General features: G+C 41.0%; 1 protein-coding gene across 2 annotated transcripts in view; it reads left to right on the forward strand.

The window, feature by feature from the left end:
• rnf111 (ring finger protein 111) overlaps window positions 1–23,075 on the forward strand; it is a 105,696-nt gene that overhangs the window by 9,308 nt on the left and 73,313 nt on the right. For both annotated transcript variants that reach the window (XM_048563102.2, XM_048563103.2), the window contains exon 2: window positions 17,037–17,938. In XM_048563102.2, coding sequence (XP_048419059.1) covers window positions 17,119–17,938 — 820 coding nt within the window. In that variant the 5' untranslated portion in view covers window positions 17,037–17,118. The remainder of the gene's footprint in view (window positions 1–17,036; window positions 17,939–23,075) is intronic.

The following is a 23,075-nucleotide window of genomic DNA, read 5'->3' on the forward strand; positions in this document are numbered from 1 at the left end:
AGAGAGAGAGAGAGAAAAAACCAGGGGCAATGGGATAAAGATTTTGACAGGAGCTGGATAGGATATCTTTATTCTTGCAAAAACGCACCAGTCTTCAATCACACCATAACCCTGAACGCTTAAAAGGACAGGGATAACAGATGCATGGGAACACTGCCACCTACTAGATACTGTCCAAGTCACGCACCACCCTGACTTGGAACTCTATTGCATTATCGCTGGCCAAATTCCCTTCCTAACAGTACTCTGAATGTACTTAGACCAGATAAGTGCAATTGTTCAGACCATCGAAGACCACCATTATCTCAATCATAACTAAGGCTGAAGAACAAATGCCGGCTAGCCAAAGATACACTCATACCATGAAAAAGATACATACAGAACACAGTTATCCCATAAATTTGAAGTCGTAATGTGCCTTGGTCTCGTGCTAAATTAAGTTCTGGCATAATGAAATATTTCAAAAGTTGAACATGACACAAAGAATTACAGTGCTTATCAAAAGGGCAGAGTAGAGGATAAGATTAGAAAAGTATAATTCTTGAAAGGTGTAAGTAAGTGGTACATCACAGAGATTTGTAATTTGAGTGGAATGGAAAAGCTTAATCCTGTGCACAGTTTCAAATTCAAACCACTAGTACAACTCAAAAGCATTTTGACACAAGCCGATAAAACAGAGGTTTAGGCACCAATATTAGGTAATACTTCATGAGTAGAGTGGTTGATATGTGGCCTTTGGAGATGGCACTGGAGGCAAAAGCAAAAAAAAATTACCTCTCCTGCACCTATTTAGACAAATAACACACAATTATTTTGATTTTATATTTCCATTTTGAAACTTGGATCCATCCACAAGCTGTCTGATTGGAGGCTAAGGCTGTCTAGTTATGCTGGAACCTGGCTTCTGAATGTGGTAGCTTTTTAATTTCTGAAGAAATAAATTTAACTATTATCATTGCTCAAACTAGATCAAATGCTCAGTTTTGATACTGGGTTCTCTACTGTGACTCAGTAACTTTCAGACTTCTGTACATGAGCCCTGTTGCACATATTAAATGCCCATGAGGAAAGGGTGCTCCTTGTACTGAATATAATTAGGCAATCAAAAGGAAGCAGTGCTGTCATAACAGGAAACAGATTTTATTAATATACAGCAGCATAAATAATGTTAATAAGTGATTTGTGTAAGATAATGAGAGAATGACTACAAATCTCAGCCAAAGTATGACTCATTGACTAATCTTAAGTGAATTTTTAGTGTTCTGAAGTTACAACTTGGACCAAGTTTGAAAATCTACGCTGTGTTGTTGTTTTATCAATCCAAAGAGAACCCCCCACCCCTTGCTGCATCTACGTAAGATATTTCCATTTCCATCTCTATGTATGTTTGAACCCTCTGAGTGAGATTGTCTTTGAATCGAATTGTTAAATTTGTTTTCCACATTGATACCCATGCACAGGTGATTTAAGATAAGCAAATTGATTTTGTATGGAATGCTTGCAGACAGAGGAATTTGCATTCCACCTGTCCTTGGTTGATTGAACCAGAATTCTATTTTTAAGTGTTTTGTTGATTGACCAAAGACCTATATTCAAACAGCTAAAGAATACCTGATACAGTTGATTTTAAAAAAGAGCATTTTCCAAACTTAAGATTATAGTAATGAAGTAACTATTGTCACTGTTATTTGATGCATGCTTTTAACTCTGCTTTTTGTAGCTGAATGTTTCTTCTTCTATTCTAATCAGATCTGTATTTTTTTCTGGTTTCTAACTAATCATTACAAATAAACAATGGCAAAATATTTCTGTAAACACATTTTTGCAAATTGTCCAGTATGCAGAGAGAATGAAGATCTTTCTCTAAATATAAAACTTGCCATATCCTCAATGCCTCCAATAACTTGACAGGCTTTATAGTGTTGTAAAATGTCTTATGCTTTTGTGCATAGCATTGTTCCACAGAGAGCTTTTGGGAAAATGTGTTAATTTGTTCTGGTAATGCTGCTTGTAAGAATAACATACTGTTGGCTAGACGACTGCAAGAATGTGATATTGTATTTGTTCAATATACGAACCTAAGCAAGCAGAAAACTGGTGTTGGTTTCATGTTTGAGCAGAAAGAGGGTTTCTGCAACGATGGTGCACACTAACTGGAATTGAATTTTATGACTTGAGATAAAGACTATGATATGTACATGTTTATGGAATGTATTGTCCTCCTGGAAGATGATATCATGAGCAAATGATTGTGGCTTGGTTATCTCTGCCTCAGAGTTGCTGACCTGGAGTCAGAATAGCCAATGTTAAAGAGTATTAATGGCAATATTGTTTGAGGAAACAGTCACACTGTTGAGGCTCAGTAGACATTTGAAGTTCATGAATGGTCAGAGCCAGCATAGTGTGATTGCAAGTCAGACACATATTGAGATTGAGCAGTTATTTCTGACCAACAATAGTAAGGTGCTTACCACATGTATGAGTGTGGAGGAAGACTGCAGGGGATAAAACCACTACTCTCTGCAAACATGAATGAGTGCTCCAAAGGTTATATTGTATCTTGATGCCAGGATTAAGAATATGTCCTGGGAGGAGGTGTTTATTTCAGGGAGAGGATTTAGTAGTTGTTCACATGGAACTCAGAATTATAATCTGTGAACAAAGTTTGAAGCCTTGCGGTCCAGTTTAAAATGTAAAACATCAAAGGAGATCACTTCCGGATTGTTACCTTGGTCACATGTCAGTTGACATAGGGTTAAACACTGGCTCAAAAGTGGTTAAGGAAGAAGAGTTTTGAATTACGGAGTATTTGTACTGGTACGAAGGAAAGAGTGAACCTTTCATTGTGATGGACTCCATTTAATTTGGCAACGATCACTGTCTTGGTAAGTCCTATTAAGTCAAGCTGTGGATTTTGAAGTTTAGGAAAAATTTGGTGAAGGTTGGCAAAATGATTGAAGAGTTTGAAACAGAGTAATTCAGTCATTTTTGGCTGAGTCTGAGAGTCATTAAGACGTTTTCATTCTTATTTAGCTCTTCTACTGTTCGAAGGCCAAATAAGTCAGAGTTTTTTGACTTGTGCAGTTTCACCATCATGCTTAACTGTACAAGAGTTCTTGTAACACTAGGAAAACTTGGAAGTAGCAGATACTGATGGCACTGTCAAAACTGCAAGCAGAAAACAAAGGGAGAAGCTGCAGTAGCCAAGATGGAAGGAATGCATTGTCTTTCACCAGTTTCATTATATTCTGCGGGTCATGACATAAATTTCAATGTTTTACCTAGCTCCCAAGATGGTGGATTGTATGCTTTCTCTATATTAGATGGCAAAGTAAAAAGATATCAGCCAGTTTTCTTTCAATGAATGCAAAATTATTGATTTTATTGTAAAACCAAGCTTCTTTAATGATGAAGCAAGCTGGTCAGCATACTTAATTTGCAATATGAAATGTTTACTCCTCTGAATAACCCAAAAGACAAACGGAAATTCCACACAAGTTAACAATGGAAAAACACATGGCCAAAAGTCCTCCTTGAAGACAAAAGGGATAAGGATTGAGATCGTATCAGAGATAATGGGAACTGCAGATGCTGGAGAATCCAAGATAACAACCAGCCCAGCTCTTCCCCCCCACCCACTGCATCCCAAAACCAGTCCAACCTGTCTCTGCCTCCCTAACCGGTTCTTCCTCTCACCCATCCCTTCCTCCCACCCCAAGCCGCACCCCCAACTACCTACTAACCTCATCCCACCTCCTTGACCTGTCCGTCTTCCCTGGACTGACCTATCCCCTCCCTACCTCCCCACCTACACCCTCTCCACCTATCTTCTTTACTCTCCATCTTCGGTCCGCCTCCCCCTCTCTCCCTATTTATTCCAGTTCCCTCCCCCCATCCCCCTCTCTGATGAAGGGTCTAGGCCCGAAACGTCAGCTTTTGTGCTCCTGAGATGCTGCTTGGCCTGCTGTGTTCATCCAGCCTCACATTTTATTATCTTGGAATCTCCAGCATCTGCAGTTCCCATTATCTCTAACAAAGTGTGAGGCTGGATGAACACAGCAGGCCAAGCAGCATCTCAGGCTCACAAAAGCTGACGTTTCGGGCCTAGACCCTTCATCAGAGAGGGGGATGGGGAGAGGGTTCTGGAATAAATAGGGAGAGGGGGGAGCCGCGCCGAAGGTGGGGAGGGGATAGGTCAGTCCGGGGAAAGATGGACAAGTCAAGGAGGTGGGATGAGGTTAGTAGGTAGGAAATGGAGGTGTGGCTTGAGGTGGGAGGAAGGGATGGGTGAGAGGAAGAACAGGTTAGGGAGGCAGAGACAGGCTGGGCTGGTTTTGGGATGCAGTGGGTGGAGGGGATGAGCTGGGCTGGTTTTGTGATGCAGTGGGGGGGAGGGGAAATTTTGAAGCTTGTGAAGTCCACATTGATACCATTGGGCTGCAGGGTTCCCAAGCAGAATGAGTTGCTGTTCCTGCAACGTTCGGGTGGCATCATTGTGGCACTGCAGGAGGCCCATGATGGACATGTCATCTAAAGAATGGGAGGGGGAGTTGAAATGGTTCGCGACTGGGACGTGCAGTTGTTTGTTGCGAACCGAGCAGAGGTGTTCTGCAAAGCGGTCCCCAAGCCTCCGCTTGGTTTCCCTAATGTAGAGGAAGCCACACCGGGTACAATGGATACAGTATACCACATTGGCAGATATGCAGGTGAACCTCTGCTTAATATGGAAAGTCATCTTGGGGCCTGGGATAAGGGTGAGGGAGGAGGTGTGGGGACAAGTGTAGCACTTCTTGCGGTTGCGGGGGAAGGTGCCGGGTGTGGTGGGGTTGAAGGGGAGTGTGGAGCGAACAAGGGAGTCACAGAGTGGTCTCTCTGGAATGCAGACAAGGGTGGGGATGGAAAAATATCTTGGGTGGTGGGGCTGGATTGTAGATGGCAGAAGTGTCGGAGGATGATGCGTTGTATCCAGAGGTTGGTGGGGTGGTATGTGAGAACGAGGGGGATCCTCTGGGGGCGGTTGTGGCAGGGGCATGGTGTGAGGGATGTGTTGCGGGAGACGTGGTCAAGGGCGTTCTTGTCCATTGTGGGGGCGAATGTTGCGGTCCTGGAAGAATGTGAACATCTGGGATGTGCAGGAGTGGAATGCCTCATCGTGGGAGCAGATGCGGCGGAGGCGGAGGAATTGGCAATAGGGGATGGAATTGTTGCAGGAGGGTGGATGGGAGGAGGTGTATTCTAGGTAGCTGTGGGAGTCAGTGGGCTTGAAATGGACATTTTCTCAAAACTCGGTACCATGGACATCAGTTTCTAGCTGGTTACCTGAGATGGAGACTGAGAGGTCCAGGAAGGTGGGGGATGTTTTCGAGATGGCCCAGGTGAACTTGAGGTTGGGGTAGAAGGTGTTGAAGTGGATGAACTGTTCGAGCTCCTCTGGGGAGCAAGAGGCGGCGCCGATACAGTCATCAATGTAACGGAGGAAGAGGTGGGGTTTGGGGCCTGTGTAGGTGTGGAACAGGGACTGTTCCACATAACCTACAAAGAGGCAGGCATAGCTTGGCCCCATGCGGGTACCCATGCCCACCCCTTCTGTCTGTAGGAAGTGGGAGGAATCGAAAGAGAAGTTGTTGAGGGTGAGGACGAGTTTGGCTAGGCAGATGAGGGTGTCGGCGTAGGGGGATTGGTCGGGCCTGCGGGACAGGAAGAAGTGGTGGGCCTTGAGGCTATCTGCATGAGGAATAGTGATGGGTCAGAAGATGTACCATACATATTCCTCGAAGTTGATTTATGCCTGGGATTTTCTAGACAGTCTAGCTCCATGTTAATGGCTTTGAACTTTGTACGGTACAGCAATGTAGATGTTCAGCCACTTTGGTGGGAAGTTGAGGGCATATCCATTGGTTGATTCTGAAGTAAGTGAGAAAGTGTGCAAGATTGTTTGTCTTGTGATCATGCTTCAAATGTGGTGAGAATCTGATATTTCCCCCAAGTTGAAAACATCATTGCATGCAATCTAGATCCAGTTCCAACACTTATTCAAATGAATTTAATTGGCAGATTCCTTGAAGTTAGACTGTCACACTATGAATTGAAGGAATTCTACTACAGACGGTTCTTTTTTATTCACTATTATAGGATGTGGATGTCGCTGGCTGGGATTTAATATCCCATCTGCAGTTGTCTTTGAGAAGTTAGTGGTGCCACTTTGCATGGCTACAGTCTCTACTGGATACGCCTTCAAACTTAAATTTCCATTCTCTCTATGGAGATGCCTTCTAGCTCCTGGCCTTTTGTTGCTGAAATTGTGAAAGTGGCAGAGCAGAGTTTGATCTTATAAACAGCTATCATCTGGACAAATAATCAAGTTATGTTGCATGATGCAACCAAAAATTAAGAGGAGAAAAGCAGTGTACATAATCAGAACACTCAGCAGCACCTGAAAAACATGAGGTTAATATTTTCAACATGTTTATTATCACAACTAGAAGATTTCCAGTTTACAATTAAACTGAAGAAAGCACTATTTTTAGGGTGGGGGAGTGCGTGGTGAGGCTTCAGTGTAACAGAAAAAATATGGAGAGCTAGAAGTCAAGACTTTTGCTTGGTGATTTCCAGAGAAATTAATTGCTATTGGCATATCCACAATTGGGGAGGATTTTGATGCACCAACAGTGAAGGAATGACATTATATTTCCAAGTCAGGATGTTGAATGGCTTGGAGAGAAAATTGCAGATGGTGGTATTCTCATGTATCTGATGCTCTTGTCCTTCCAGATGGAATTCAGTAATGTTGGAGTGACTGGAGCTGCATCCACAAATGAAAATTAAGTCAAGCGTAACGTGTTGTCTCGGATGGTATCAAATGTCTACAGTGTTTGTTTGAGCTGCATTTACCCAGGCAAGCAGGGAATATTCCATCACACTCCTGACTTGTGTAGAATGTGGTGAATCAGCAGTGCTATTGCCATTGAATGTCAAGGGGCAATGGTTAGATTGTGTGCGGTTTTTTTACTGGATGTGGGTGTTACCCTGCATTTGTACGGCAAAAATGCTACTTGTCATTTGTCGGCCCAAGCCTACATATTGTGCAGGTCTTGCTGTATTTGCATGTTGACTGCTTCAGTATTTGAGGAATCACATTCACAGTTATCTTCCTCTATGCCATGTATGACTCGAGCGAAAGTACACTAGAGGTGAGGTTTATATTTGAGGAGTTGCCTGAGGTTTATCTGCTGAACGCACAGAAATAATCAGCTGCTGGTGATGCACTGCTCAACTGAGGAGCCAGATTATATGGGTTTGTGTGTTTTTTTTCCAGAAACCTCAATTAATTCTTTACCTTGATTTAAAATATGGATAACAGTTTGGGCTTTTGTTGTTTGATGTTTCTGTACTTGGGTATGAAACAGGTAACCTTAAGTAATATACAGTAAATCTAAAAAGGAAAAGACACATTAACATTTTCAATGTAGACCCTGAGTCAACACCCGTGATTGACAGATTTTATTTTTATACTTGTTATTTGTGATACAACCTGTAAAGGAAAAGCCATTTTTAAATGACCTTCCCAAGTGACACGTGTTACTAGAGAGGTAATTTAAAAATGGCTTTTTGTTTTCCACTGTCAGAAGTTTGGAGTATCTGTTCCAAGCCAAAAAGATGTGTTAGCTTTCTAGTTGTACACATTTTTAGATTCTGGAAACCTTGTGTTGCATGTCTTGTGGAATGCTTCAGTTTAAGTCGGATTTTTTTTATGGCCAACAGAGGCAGTGATTCTCGAATACCTTCACTGCCTGTGAAATTGACGTTCCCATAAAAAAAAATGAAAAAAATCAAAAGGTATTGGTGAATTATGTGGGTTTTGCAACGGTCTGATTGTTTTATGAATATCTCACTGATACTGGCTTTTTTTGTCAATTTTTACTATCTTTAAAATGCCAAAGTGGGATTTGAATTGGCATTTCTTGGGTCACACTTCCAATAACATAACCCAGTACTATCATGTTCTGATACCTGATTCAAAAAAATGGTCTTCGAAATTTTAGGTCAACTTGTTGTTTAAGGTCACTGTGCAAGAAGGTTGGTGTAGTAGAAGCAGTACTTTCTTTCCGATACAGCTCTTCAGCCTATGCAGAAGAATATGCATACGGTACCCAGGTGCTGAAATGTCTGTTGTAAAGTTTATTTGTCATAGGTAGAATGAGGTGCTTGTTAATCATCAAGGTAAAATATGAATCATGTTCCACTTTTGCCATGACTCGGGCGCATATAGGATGTACTTGCATTTGTCACTTCAAAATCACTGTTGGAACATCTAAGTGTGATTAGAGATACAAACATTGTCTTGAATGCATAAACTTGTATGAGAGCTTCTGTCATTTTGCAGTACAATTTTTAATTTGCTCATCGAGAAGTGATACCCGGTGACTTGCAATAGTTATAGGTGTCGGCTTTTGCTGTGAAAGTTGGCTCTTGATGGTTAACATTCACTTAGTTTAGTTTGAGATTTTCCTTCTTGGAATGCAGAAGGAGCACTTGATGGTTTAATTTTGGCCATGGCAATAGATCTGTCAATAATAAAGTTGATCTTTCTTACCACAGATCTTGAGTTTTAAACCTAATCTATCCATTTCCTGATCGTTGCCGTAATAATGATTGGAGACTGCTGCCTCCACTTGGCGTAGACATTAACCTTGGTAGAAACAGTAATCTGTGGGTCCACTCATAAAATTTACATTTTACGGCAATGGTAAAATGTATTGCTCTATGGTTGTACAACACCTAGGAGGCACTTTGGCCCATCAGGTCCACACCATCTATTTATGCTAGTCCCATTTAGCCCCACTTCACCTGCAGCCTTAATTGTTTTGACATTTCAAGTGCTCATCCAAATTCTTCTCGAAGATTGTGAGGTTTTCGGCTTTGACTGTCCTCCCAGGCATTACATTCCAGATTCTGACAATACTCTGTGTGAACAGAAAATCTTTCCACAAATCCCTTTTATAAAATTATGCATTCTCATATGAATTGGTAAACATGATGCCTAAAGTGTCATAATATTCAAGGCTTTGCAAGACTTGTATGGGTAGTACTTTATTTTTAGTGGTGCAGACTTGATGGGCTCTATTCTATATCCTATGTTCCATGATCAGTATGATACTCTAATGGTGAGAGTTGAATGCAGAGTTGATCTTGCATGACTTTGAAGACTTGAGAAAAGTCAATTAATAATCTTGAAGTAACGGTTGCAATGTAGTAAATGTAAATGTATCAGACAACAAGAATGCAGCAATGTCCTGTTATAACATTGCCCAAATATATAGTTTAATGATGTTGGTTGAAAACGAAAAATTAAGTATCGGTGCACAAATATAGCATGAGTTGACCATTTGTCCCTTTTAACCTACTTCACCATTCAGCAAGATCATAGCTGATCTCACTGAGGTCATAAAATAGAAACATTAAATTGTTAGAGCACAGGGGAGGTCCTTTTACTGTATGTATCCTGACCCACTTTCGGCAAGAGCAGCTTTGCTCCTTCCTCTTGTGCATCTATTCTCCTTAGTTATGTGAATTTTTTTTCTCTTAATTGTCCAATATCCTTTTGGAAAGTCATGCAGAAGTCTGTTTTCACCATGCTGTTGAGCAGTGCATTACACATCTTAATCCAACAATCCCTATACATGGTTGCTACAGCACAGAAGGAGGCCATTCAACCCATTCAGAACGCCCCAGTACTGATTCCTATTGGCAATGTCTTGCTTTTTTTAACATATTCCTGCACAGCATTTCTACCCAAATAAACATCCAATGTTCTCTTGAATAAGTATCCAATCCCTCAGTGAACATGTCTCCTCATTCCCAGGCAGTACATACCATAGCCTAACTGCACACTAAATGGAAAAAGAAATTGCTTCTTTTAAAGTGATAATGGGAACTGCAGACCTCTCTGAAGGGTCTAGGCCCGAAACGTCAGCTTTTGTGCTCCTGAGATCCTGCTTGGCCCGCTGTGTTCATCCAGCTCCACACTTTGTTATCTTGCTTCATTTAAACCTCACTTTACATCTATGTCCTGTCATTCTTTTTTACTTTATCAAGTAGGAATAGCTTCTCCCTATCTATTCCATCCAGGTCTTTTATGATTTGAAACCTCTTTCAAATCTCTTCATGGCCTCCTCCTGGCCAAGGAGTACAGCCCCAACTACTTCAATCTATCCTCATACCTGAAATTTTCCTTCCTTGAAACCTATTTTTGTAAACCTCTTTTGCACTTTCTCCAATGCATTCATGGAGTGAGGAAATATTGGAATTATAGGTAGGCTTAAAAGTGGACAATCCCTAGGTCTGGATGAATTTTAAGCAAAGCTGTTGTGGAAACAAGGGAGAAAATTACAAGAGCTCTGACACTTTTGTAAAATCCACTCTAGCCACAGGGGAGGTGCCAGAGGACTCAATATAATTCCAATTTTTCAATAAGTATGATAGAGATAAACCAGGGAATGACAAAGAAGTGAATCTCTCCTTAGTAATGGGGAAACTATTGGAGAAAATTCTGAGGTGGAGTATTGATCTCCACTTAGAGGCAAAATTTGATCAGGGATAGTCAGCCTGGCTTTGTTAAATGAAAGTCATGCATAAGAAATTCCAATTTCTTTGAGGAGGTGACAAGATATCTAGATGAGGATAGTGCAGTTGATGTTGTTTTTCTGGATTTCAGCAATGCCTGTCAAAGGTCCCACATTGGAAACTGATTAAAGAAGGTAAAAGTAGGTGGGATCCAGGGTACCTTAGCAACTTGGATCCGAAATTATCTGATAGGAGACAGACGGCTGTTTGAAGTGATTCGAGTGTGACTGGAGGCTGGTGTTCGGTGTACTATAGGGATCAGTGCTCGGTTGTTATTAATTGTGGTATATAAAAATGATATAGATGAGAACATGGGAGTAATGATTTGCAGATGTTACAAAGTTTGGCTAGGTGGCAAGGAAGAACGTCCTTTGTAGTAGGAAGAAATGCACAGATTGGTCAGATGGGCAAATCTGAGTTGGCAGATGGAATTTAACACTGGAAAGTGTGAGGTGATGCACCTTGGAAGAAGTAACAAGACAAGGGAGTGCAGATAACCTTTAGCTAGTGTTCTCTGGCTCTGAACAATCGACAGATGGGAATGGATTACTCTGTCTACTAGTCTGGATTCCTCATGATTTGGTAGTGATATTTGTTAAAGACTGGAGGAGGCATGCCTGAAACAGCAATAGGAAAACCTGAAAATGCTGTCAACCTATTCAAGCTACAAAACAGAACCAAGATTGTGGCAAACAGCAAGTGGTAGACCAAGACAAATAACTCCATAACCAATGGATCAAAGTTAACTTCTAGGTAGCCCTGCTACCTGCCACATGTATGGTGGTGGATAATAAAACAACTGAGTGAAGGAGAAGGCTGCACAAATATCCCCATCTTCAGTAATGGGTTAGCCAAGCATATCAGTGCAAAAGACCTGAAGCATTTGCAACAACAGTTCATTAAGAACGCTTGCGTCTATGAATACAAGAGCGTTCAAAAGTTGATTGGAGGGTGGCTGTTCACAGGTTAAAAATAGGAAGGCTGGATAGTGGGAGGCCTTCACAAAAGACATGATGAGCCCAGAGGCAGTATGTTTCCCTTACAGTACAGGGAAAGGCTGGTAGGTGTAGGGGATGCTGGATGATGAAAAAAATTGAGGCTGTGATCAAGACCAAGGAGGAAGCATAGGTAAGCTGGGATAGAGTGAATCCCTAGAAGAGGGTAAGAGCAGGAGGCTCTAGTTTTTTTCAGGAAAATCAGGAGGGCAAAAAGAGGCATGAGATAGCTTTGGCAAATAGGGTTAAAGAGAATCCAAAGAGATTCTATAAATACATTAAGAACAAAGAGTAACTAGGGAGACAATAGGGCTCCTTAAAGATCAATGTAGCCATGTATATACGGAACCACAGGAGATTGGTCTGAGTTAGTAAATGAATATTTTGCATTAGTATTTACTTTGGAGAAGGATGTAAGAAGCTAGAGACCTTGGGGAAGTAGATGTCTTGGAAAATTGCCCAAATTATCGAGGAGGAGGTGCTGAACATCTTAAAACGTTTCAAGGTGGATAAATCCTTGGGACATGATCAGGTGTGCCCGGGAACTCTTGGGGAATCTAGGGAAATGATTGCTGGTCCCCTTGCTGAGATATTTGTAAAACCGGTAGACATAGGTAAAGTGCTAGAAGACTGCGAGGGAAAAAATGGCCTAACCAGTGTCCTGTACAGCCACAACGTAACCACCCAACTCCTATACTCAATGCACTGACCAATAAAAGCAAACATTATCAAATGCCTCCTTCACCATGCTGTCTACCTGCAACTCCACTTCCAAGCAACTATGAACCTGTACCCAAGATCTCTGTTGAACAATGTTCCCCAGGGCCTCACCACTAAGTGTAGAAGTCCTGTCCAGATTTGCTGACCAAAATGCAACTCCTCACATTTAACTAAATTAAATTCCATCTGCCACTCCTTTGCCCTTTTGGCTAATGTGGTGCCATTATTTAAGAAAGGTGGTAAGGAAAAACCAGGGCACTATAGACCAGTGAGCATGATGTCCCTGGTGGGTAAGTTGTTGCAGGGATTTTAAGGGACAGGATTTACATGTATTTGGAAAGGCCATGCCTGATTAGGGATAATCAAGATTGCTTTGTGTGTGTGAAATTGTCTTGCTAACTTGATTGAGTTTTTTTTGCAGAAGTGACAGAAAAGACTGATGGCAAAACAGTGGATGTTGTCTTGTACGGCCTTCAGCAAGGCATTGGACAAGGTTCCTCATTGGTAAACTGATTAGCAAGGTTAGATCACAGGGAATACAGAGAGAGCTAGCTATTGGATACTAAGTTGGCTTGAAGGTAGCAGACAAAGGGTGGTGGTGGTGGACGGTTGTTTTCCAGATTAGAGGCCTCGGACCAACGGTGTGCTGCAAGAATTGCTGATAGGTCTTTTGCTTTTTGTCATTTGTCTAAATGATTTGATGTGAACATAGGCGGGAGGTTAGACAATTCGTAGATGACATCAAAATTGGTGGTATTGTGGACAGTGAAGGAGGTTGTCTCAGTACAATGGGACCTTGATCAGATGGGCCAATGGGCGAAGGAGTGGCAGATGAAGTTTAATTTAGTTAAATGTGAGGTGTTGCATTTTGGTAAGACAAATCTGGTCAGGACTTCTACACTTAATGGTGAGGCCCTGGGGAATTTTGTCGAACAGAGATCTTGGGGTACAGGTTCATAGTTGCTTGAAAGTGGAGTTGCAGCTAGACACCATGGTGAAGAAGGCGTTTGATACGTTTGCTTTTATTGGTTAGTGCATTGAGTATAGGAGTTGGGTGGTTATGTTGTGGCTGTACAGGACATTGGTTAGGCCACTTTTAGAATGCTGTGTTCAGTTCTGGTCTCCCTCCTACAGGAAAGGTGTGAAACTTGGAAGAGTTCAGAAAAGACTTAAAAGGATGTTGCTAGGGTTGGAGGGTTTGAGCTATACAGAGAGGCCAAATAGGCTGGAGCTACTTTCTCTGGGCGAACTTGAGGTGTTTATAAATTCATGAGGGGCATGAATAGGGTAAATAATTCAGCTGATTTTCCTAAGGTAAGGAAGTTCAAAACTAGAGGGTATGGGTTTAAGGTGAGAGGGCAAGATTTAAGAGAATTAAGAGACAACTTTTTAAACAGAGCGTGGTGCATGTATGGAATGAGCTGCCAGAGGAGGAGTTGGAGGCTGGTGTAATTACAACATTTAAAAGACATCTGGATGCGTATGTGTATTGGAAGAGTTTAGATGGATATGGGTCTAGATTAATTTAGGATATCTGATCAGTATGGATGATTTAGACTGAAGGGCCCTAATCTAATTAGGGCATCTCTGAATCTGAGTGAATGGTTGTGGCTTCAGCTGACAATTTAATTTTGAAAGGCACTGTCTTCGTCAGTGCAGCAGTTTTTCAGCCCAGCATAGAAGTTTTGATTTAAATGTGGTGCTATTTTGAAAAAATGAATATTTTTGCATCAAAATGCAATTTCTGAGATGAAGTATTAACATAAGAGCAATAATGCACCACAGAAAAGGTGTACTTAAACGAGCGTTTGTACCAGCTTTGGAATTTGTCAGTGTGCTCCCATCATTGCCACTGGTGCAACGTATTTCTGTCACAAAGCCTTGGCAAACAACAGAAGCTTTTCATTTTTTCGCAGCACATTGTTCATTTCATGATTATTACCAAAGAATGTTTTATTATGTTTATGCCTTATGTTTTGTTTCTTCAGATCACAGGTATCAATAAATTAGGATTTCTGTCTAGAATATTTAAACCGCATTACATTCTGTACCTACAGTACCATGGTTGCTCTTGGCTGCTGAGAACCAAGCTGAGACAAATGGATGAGAATCGGATGATTTTGAAACAACTGAGTTAAACTATGATGCCAGAAAAGCTAAAATAGTGTTTCAGGTTAGAGAGAATAACATAGTTTGGCCCGTGTTTGATATCCAGCATGGAAGCTGGCAGGCTTGGAAAAAATATCAAGGTGAATGTGTATTTTAATCAATAGTGTTGGTACAGTCAAAATGTTTTGTTTCCTGCAGTTGAAGAGTCGGACTTAAAACAATCTTTTATGTCCAAAGTTTTTATTTTGGAATTTTAAGTAAAAATGGTGAATCTAAAGAGGAAACAAAGTACAGATTATAAGTAATTATAGAATTCAGAAAGAGCCAACCAATCATCGGTCTGTATTGGTAATCTAATTGGATTGGACACAACTATGCACAAGCTTCAGTTCCAAAATCAAGATGAGATAAAGAATGATGTGTAGAGCTAGATGAACACAGCAGGCTAAGCAACATCATAGGAGCCAGAAAACTGACATTTCGGGCCTAGACACAACGTCAGCTTTCCTGCTCCTTTGATGCTGCTTGGCCTGCTGTGTTCTTCCAGCTCTACACTGTGTTATCTCAGATTCTCCAGCATCTGCAGTTCCTACTATCTCCAAATTGTTCAGTGCTGTTGGTTGAGTTATAAATCTTGACCAGAGGAATTCCTCTATTGTTCTTAATAATGCTGTAGATTTTTATGTTTCCCCTTTCTTGTCTCATGCAACACACAGCTGCTCCAAACAATGGAAAACTACTTCAGTACTACACTGTCCTGGTATGGGGCTTCACCTTGACCTTCTGGCTCAAACATGTTATTACCTTTTTAAACAATCTTGCTAATTTGACATTTTCCACGGAGACATATATAGGCACAAAAATTTTATAGAATAAAGCTGTAGACTATTTCGTTTGGGCTGATATCTTCCAAAAGAATTTCATCTCACTTTGACTTGCCAAACCTTATCAGCATATTCTTCTATTTCTTCTTCCCTCATACTTCTCTCACTTCTTAAATGCGTTTATGCTCTTGTTCAAAATTACTTGAATGTGATGGTAAGTTCCACATCCTAGCCATTTTCTGGGTGAAAGTGTTTCTCCTATATTCCTTGTTGGATTTCATGATAAGCACTTTTCAATATTTGTGACACTCTAATTTTGAATTATGTACAAGTGGAGGTATTAGGTTATCCTCTCAGCCATTCTGATTGTTTGATTCTTTCAGTTCTTGTGTTGTCCTTGTCGATTTTTATTCTCCCCCCCCCCCCCCCCCCCCCCACTTTTTTCTGCTTTTTTTTTGGTAATGTAAAAATCGTCACCTCTCAACAAAAACAGCAACCTGTTTTGACACAAAGTCAATAACATAAAATATCTCAAGGAATCAAAATGTGTTAATGAAATAGAGAATTGTCAGTGAAGTGTGTTTGGAGATATTTGGTTAGACGGCCAAAATCTTGGCCCAAGAGCTTAATTTTAAGGTTTGCCTGAAAGGGAGAAAGTGAAATACAGAGACTGGGAGAAATGGGGTGAATTGCCAGAGAGTAAGGCCTACACGTCTAGAGACATCGTTATCACAGCTGAAGTATTAAAACTGTATATGGTCAATAGGCCAGATTAGATGACCTCTCAGATGTTTTGTCAAGTTGGAGATGATTACAAAGATAGGGAGAAACCAGTCTGTGGAAGGATTTGAAAATCCTGTGAGAATTTTCAGATGACAGTGTTGTTTAATTGGGTACCCATGTTTGTTAGGGCCCAAAGAGGTGATGAGTGAATGACATTTGGTGTAAACTAGGATATGACAAGTAGGGTTGTGGCTCACTCCAAGCTTATGGAAGATAGCACGTGGAGCAGTTCAGCCTGAAGTGGATGTGAATAGTTAAGCCTGGTAGTTAGAAAGGGATGCATGAAGGCTTCAGCAGCAAAAGAACTGAAGCAGGGTTGGAGAAAGTGAAATACTGGGCTCGAAGTAGACATTTTTGGTAGCTACACATTTATGTGCTGTGTGACCAAATATGACCCCAGAGGTGCAAACAATCTGGTTCAACCTTAGGCAGTTGCTGTAGAAAGAAGGAAGACTGATGAGGTGATGGTGTTTAAGGTGTGGTCCAGTAATTGTGGTAAAGTAGTGCTGAGTATTGTCATAGTATAAGTGCAAAGCACTGTTGCATTTTCAGCTGTTGCTGAAATGCACACTGTCAAGTGGGATCTATAAATTGATGTTTAGAAGGAACCTTAACTGTTCTTAACTCTCCTCTGAAATCACCTTGCAGACTGCTCCATTAAAAAGCAATTGAGGATGAACACAACAAAATGTTGGTCTTGTTGGCAATGTGTATGTTCCATGAAGAAAATAAATTTGGGAAGTAATAATGTATTGAAGGATCTTAGAGTAAAACAGGCCCTCCCTGGGGGAGGGCTGAGGGTTTACTTTTCAAAAAGATGATGGACTTCAGGAGTAAGCGACAGAATCTGAGACTGCGTTATCTGCCATTGGTAGTAATTCCATGCAACTTGTATGATAAGTAAATCTTCTAAGCATAATATCATATGCATATCTGACCTAAGAGCATGACTAACTTTTGTTTAATGTCCTATATTTTTCAGAGCTTAGTACGAGTTCAGTTCCACCCAGTCCCTTAACGGACCTCTGGATGTAATTCTTCTCAACAAGACATTCAACCTGGATATGAAGACTGAGATAACACCTGATGCACCTAAAAGACAGGAGAGTTCAAAGGTGGCATTGATAAACCCTGAGCCAATTTTGGCCACGAAAAGTTTTAGTACAGACGTTGAAATGATTGCAAGGAAGGTTGAAAATGAATACTCTCATATTTGTGATTCTGGAAAGCGGATAAAGGACATGAACAGAAACAGACTAGAACAAGAGAAAATGATTGTTGTTAGAAAAAAACGTAAGAGCCAGCAGGCTGGTCCCTCAGAAACTCAAAACTCTGATTTCAAAGATCGTGAGGGTAATGTTGATCTGAGGCCCCGTGTACAGCCCCCGGACCATGTAGATGACTCTTCGTTTAGTGACTGTGTTTCATCACCTTCTTCAAGTCTACATTTTGGTGACTCTGACACGGTGACTTCAGAAGAAGAGGAGATTCCAGGCAGACATTCCCAGGCAGTATTAAGTAGCACAAGTAGAACAATTCATTCAAAAATGCACAAGTGGCCTCGGTCTGAGCAGGAATCTATATCAGGGATCTTAATCAAGCGACCTTGTCTCCCGAACAGCAATCTACGAAGGCCTCAACAGAGAAAGAAATTTACAAAACCTAATCCTTCTCAACGGACTCAAAAGCAGAAGGAACGGATTTTATTGCAGAGGAAGAAAAGGGAAGTGATTGCTCGCAGGAAATATGCCTTGTTGCAAAGTTCTAGCAGTTCAGGTGATAATGACCTTAGCAGTGAATCCTCCTCCAGCTCTTCAAGTGAAGATGAGGATTTGTATGTGTCGAGGAATGAAAGCCACCAAAATAGTACAACAGTTGCCTCAGGTAATACTTTTCCTCTAATTTTTTTTTCACACTTGAAGAGTAATGGGCACGTGGCTGCACATTGTTTAACAACTGAAGAAGAACTTTTATATATAAAAGGTTGCAGACTGCTCTAATTACTTAATGTCAGCTGTACAGCCATACGCCCAAAATAGGTGATAATGGGACTGCAGATGCTGGAGTAGCTATGCTTTGTTTATTTAAATGTTTTCTTCAATTAGCTGCTCATAATCTCTACAACCTTTTATCTCTGTGTTTTAGCCACTATGTTGTCACATTACTGTTGATACTCGTCAGCCTTAATGGAGTTAAACAATTGTTATGTTAAGACACTGACAGGAGGAGCATTCTCGTACTGAAGCCTCACCACTCCACAAGCCACTCCAAAAGCTGTAAATGGCCAATTGAATTACCAAGATGGCTAAATTTCCTTTTGATTGCTATCTTGGAGTCTCAGCGGGTTTTTTTTTCGATAAAGATGTTTATACTCTTTCATGGATGTGTGCATCAGTAGCATGGCCAGGATTTATAAATCAGAACCTTCGCCTTGCCCTGCAGTGATTTGACACAGAGATGAGCTTCTGACTTCCTAAAGTCACCATCAATAAAATATTTCCATCTCTGTAACAGCACCCAGTTTCATGCCATCTCAGTTCATCTACGCTGAATTGTTACCTTGAGACTTGACTATTCCACTTCTCTCTTGGATTTCCACATTGTATCCTTCATAAATCTTAGCTTGTGGAATATTCTGCCTGTTCTTATCAAATCCTGTTTGTCCAGTTGCCTCTGCTTACTGACTTACCCTGGTTTTTAGGCAAGCCATATCCTGATTTCAGATCCTTGTTTTCAAATGCCTTTGTGATGTTTGTAAATTTTAGAGATATTGCATTTATTTCCCTCAGCTAAATCATTGATGTATGAATTGACCCCTGCAGTCCCCACTAGTCACTGGCTGCCACTCTGCAAAAGATCCAGTTATCCCGACTATTTGTTTCTGTCTACTAGCCAGTTCTTTTATCCGTGTCAGTACAATTTTTTAGACAGGCAAATTAGGGGAGGGCTTGTGCACTTAATGGTAAGGTCCTGGACAGTGTTGCTGAAAAAAGACCCCTTGGAGTGCAGATTCATAGTTTCTTGGAAATGGAGTCGTAGGTAGATTGAATAGTGAAGGTGGTGTTCGGTATGCTTGCCTTTCTCGGTCAGTGCGTTGAATATAGGAGTTAGGTCATGTTGCAGTTGTATAGGACTTTGGTTAGGCCACCTTTTGGAGTACTGGGTGCAATTCTGGTCCCCGTCTTGTAAGAAGGATTTCGTGAAACTTGAAAGGGTTCAGGAAAGATGTTGCCAGGGTTGGAGGATTTGAGCTATAGCTAGAGGCTGGGACTATTTTCCCTGGAGTATCAAGGGCTGAGGAGTAACCATATAGAGGTTTGTACAATCATGGGGGGATGGACACAGTAAATAGGCAAAGTCTTTTCCCTGAGTGGGGCATTCCACAACTAGAGGGCATGGGTTTAAGGGGCAAGATTTAAAAGGGACCTAGGGGCAACTTTTTGATATAGTGTTGTGCATATGTGGAATGAGCTGCCAAAGGAAGTGGTGGAGTTTGGTACAATTACAACATCTAAAAAGACATCTTGACATGTATATGAAAAGGAAGAGTTCAAAAGGATATGGGTGAAATGCTGGCAAATGGGACGTGATTTTTATAGGATGTCTGGTCAGCATGGACGAATTGGGCTGAAGAGTCTGCTTGCATGCTGTATATCTCTACGACTCTCAGAATTCCAGTAGTTTTGTCAAGCATAGGTTTTTTTTTGTCATAAATCAATTTTGATTCCACCTGATCCTGTGACTGTTTTCTAAGTTCTCTGCCGTTAAATGTTTTTATAATGGACATGAGCATTTTCACCACTGCCAATGTCAGGCTAACTGATCTGACCCTGTTTTCTCCCAAGCTCCTTTTCTAAATAGCGCAGTTACATCAGCAACCTTCTCATCCATGAGAACTGTCCCGTAAATCTTGAAGGATGCCCACCGATGCTTGCACTATTTCTCGAGCCAATTCCTTAAATACTCTGAGATGTGGATTATCGGATGCTGGGGATTTGTCAATCACTTAATTCCACCAATTTCATCAACACAATTTCACTATGACAACGAAGTTCCTTCAGTTCTTCCTGGCCACTAAACCCAGTGTTCCCCAACATTTTTGTGATGTTATTTGTGTCCTTCTCTTGTGAGGACAGAATCAAAGTATGTGTTTAATTGATCTGTTATCTTTTTATTCTCCATTATGACTCCTTTATTTCTGATTATAAGGGATTTGCATTTCTTTTCACGTACCTGTGGAAGCTCTTGTAATCAGTTCGTACATTATCTGAAAGCTTATTCACCCTGTATTTCCCCCCTCTTAATCAATCCCCTTCATCTCCTTTGCTGAAATCTAAACCACTCTCAATCCTCTTGCATTTTTTAGCTCTGTTGTATACTTATTCCTTGAAACTCATACTATCTAATTTCCCTTGATATCCACGTTTTGTTTTTGTGTCAGACAGGAATGAACAATTATTGTGGTTTGCCATTGGCTATCAATTATCAGCCCTTTACGTGACATTCTCCAATTTGTCTTAGCCAACTCAGCCCTCATTCTATCGTAGTTTTCTTTATTTAGATTCAGATACGGATTTGCCTCTGACTAGCATGTGACATGGGTAACAGCCCTGAGATCACTACGTTTTTAAGGTCCTACTTTTTAAACTTATTTCCTAAGGCCATATTGAAAAATAAAGACATACAGCATGAAAACAGATCTTTCGACCCAAATCATCCATGCTGACAGGGTTACTTAAATTGAACTAGTCCCATTTGCCTACATTTGGCCCATATTTCCTCTGAACCCTTCCTATTCAAATATCAGATGCCTTCTAAATGTTGTAATTGTACTTGCCTCCACCACTTCCTCAGGAGGCTCATTGCATACATGCTCCACTCTGTGTGAAAATGTTGCCTCTTGGGTCTTTTAATTCTTTCCCCTTTCATCTTAAACCTATGGCGTCTAATTTTAGACTCCCCTACCCTGGAGAACAGATTTTAGGTTGAGATTTTATGATAGTCTGTACTCTGATACAGTAATACAGTGAAAAGTGTGCAAAGTTGACATTCTCGGGTGCCGTTCTAGTATATCAAAGACAGAATTAAAAGCATGAGCATAAGTAGAAGGAAACATCCAGATCATTTCCCCACCTGCAGACTTAACTGCCAGAAAAACAATGCCATAAAGTCCATCCCTCAATCTGTGAGCACTTAGGTGCCCTGAGTCCCCGCAATAACGTGATGTCCCAACTCCTGTACATGGTGCTGTCACTGATGAAGGCAATCATGCTTTCACCGCCCTGTCTACCCATGACATCATTTTAAAGGAACTACCTATCTGCACTCCTAGATCTCTGCTTGACAACACTCCTCAGGGCCTAGCACTAACTATGTAAGTCCTGCCCTGGTTTGTCTTGCCAAAATGCAACACCTGACATTTATCTAAATTAAACTCCATGTGCCATTCTTTGCCACGCTGGCCCAGTTAATCAATATCCCATCATGCATTTGGATAATCTTTTCACTGTCCACCAAACCATCAATTTTGGTGTTAGTCGCAAACTTACTAACGATGCTTCCTATATTCTCAACCAAATTGTTGATAAATGACAAACAACACTGGACTTGGCATGCATCCTTGTGGCAACCACTAGTCACAGGCCTACAATCTGAAAAGCAACCTTGTACCATCACAATGTCTCCTACTATCAAGCCAACTCTTTGTATCCACGTGACTAGCTCTCCCTGGATCGCATATGATCTAACCTTGCTAACCAGTCCATTATGGGAACTTTGTCAAAGGCCTTGCTAAAGGCGTAATGTGTCTGCTACTCTTGTCCTTCTATGTGGTAATGATCATGGGTTTAGAGGCAGTTTCTAATGTGACTTTGTGACTTTTCATAGTGTATCTTTAAGATGGTACACACTGCTGCTCCTGAGCTTTGCTGGTGTAGGGAGTGGATGATTGTGGACGTGGTGTCAATCAGGTGGGCTCCTTTGTCCTCAATGGTATAGAGCTGCCTAACTGTTTTCGAACTGTACTCATCTAAGCTGTTGCATCTCTAGATTGTGGGATGATTCTTTAATACTTTTCCAATCCCATACATTAGCAAGAAGGCCTTTGCAGGGTTGCCAATTTTGTATTCTTCAATGTTGATTTACATGTGACTCAAGATGCCAGATGGTGAGTCAAGTTTTATTGCTTTACGCCTGTTCTTTAGTTGCCTGATAAGCTATTTCAGTGGGCTTTTACATGTTATACACATGTGTTTTTGCACTTGCTGCTAGACCAAAGCTGCAAAGTGCTGTTTTCCTACTGTAAGGAATATTGGTGAATTAAGTGGTTTCCAGAGACAACTCACAATAACATCATAGCCATGGACATTGTGTGGATTGTAATTTCTGATGTTGATTAGGAAATTAATTTCCTCCATGCACTGTTGTGGCGTTTGATCCAGTTTAACCTGCACATCAGCTTTGGCATCTGGAACGCGCATCCAGCTTGACTACCACTGTGACATTACCTTCCTTTCCACTTCACTCCAGAAATTGTAATATCCATTGGATCATATTACACACCTTTACCCAGGTTACTCTCTCTTCCATCAGGCAGAAGATACAGCTTCTTCCCCACAGTTATCAGACTTATGAACAGACCTCTTATACATGAGAATTGATCTTTCTGTGCACGTTCTTTGTAATATATTCTGCTGTTTGGTTAAAAGAAGGGACAAAGTCCTATGCATTTGCTACAGATGTGTATTACTGATGTTCGCCCTGTCATTCCAAAAGCCCTGTAACTGCTGTTTGATATCTTTGACCCAAGCATCTGGGACACAGTGTACCATCCTAGACCAAAACCAGAAATTACTGGAGAAATGCAGTAGATCTGGCAGCATCTGTGAAGAGACGTAGAATTAAAGTTTCAAGTCCAATGACTCTTTTTTTTTCGACACTCCTACCATCCTAGAGTCTAATTTATGGCATAGAAACGTTTTTCTGTTCCCCTGCGAATTGAATTTCCTACTACTATAGTATT

The sequence above is a fragment of the Stegostoma tigrinum genome, chromosome 33 (genome assembly GCF_030684315.1).
Source record: "Stegostoma tigrinum isolate sSteTig4 chromosome 33, sSteTig4.hap1, whole genome shotgun sequence".
Classification (NCBI taxonomy): Eukaryota; Metazoa; Chordata; class Chondrichthyes; order Orectolobiformes; family Stegostomatidae; genus Stegostoma; species Stegostoma tigrinum.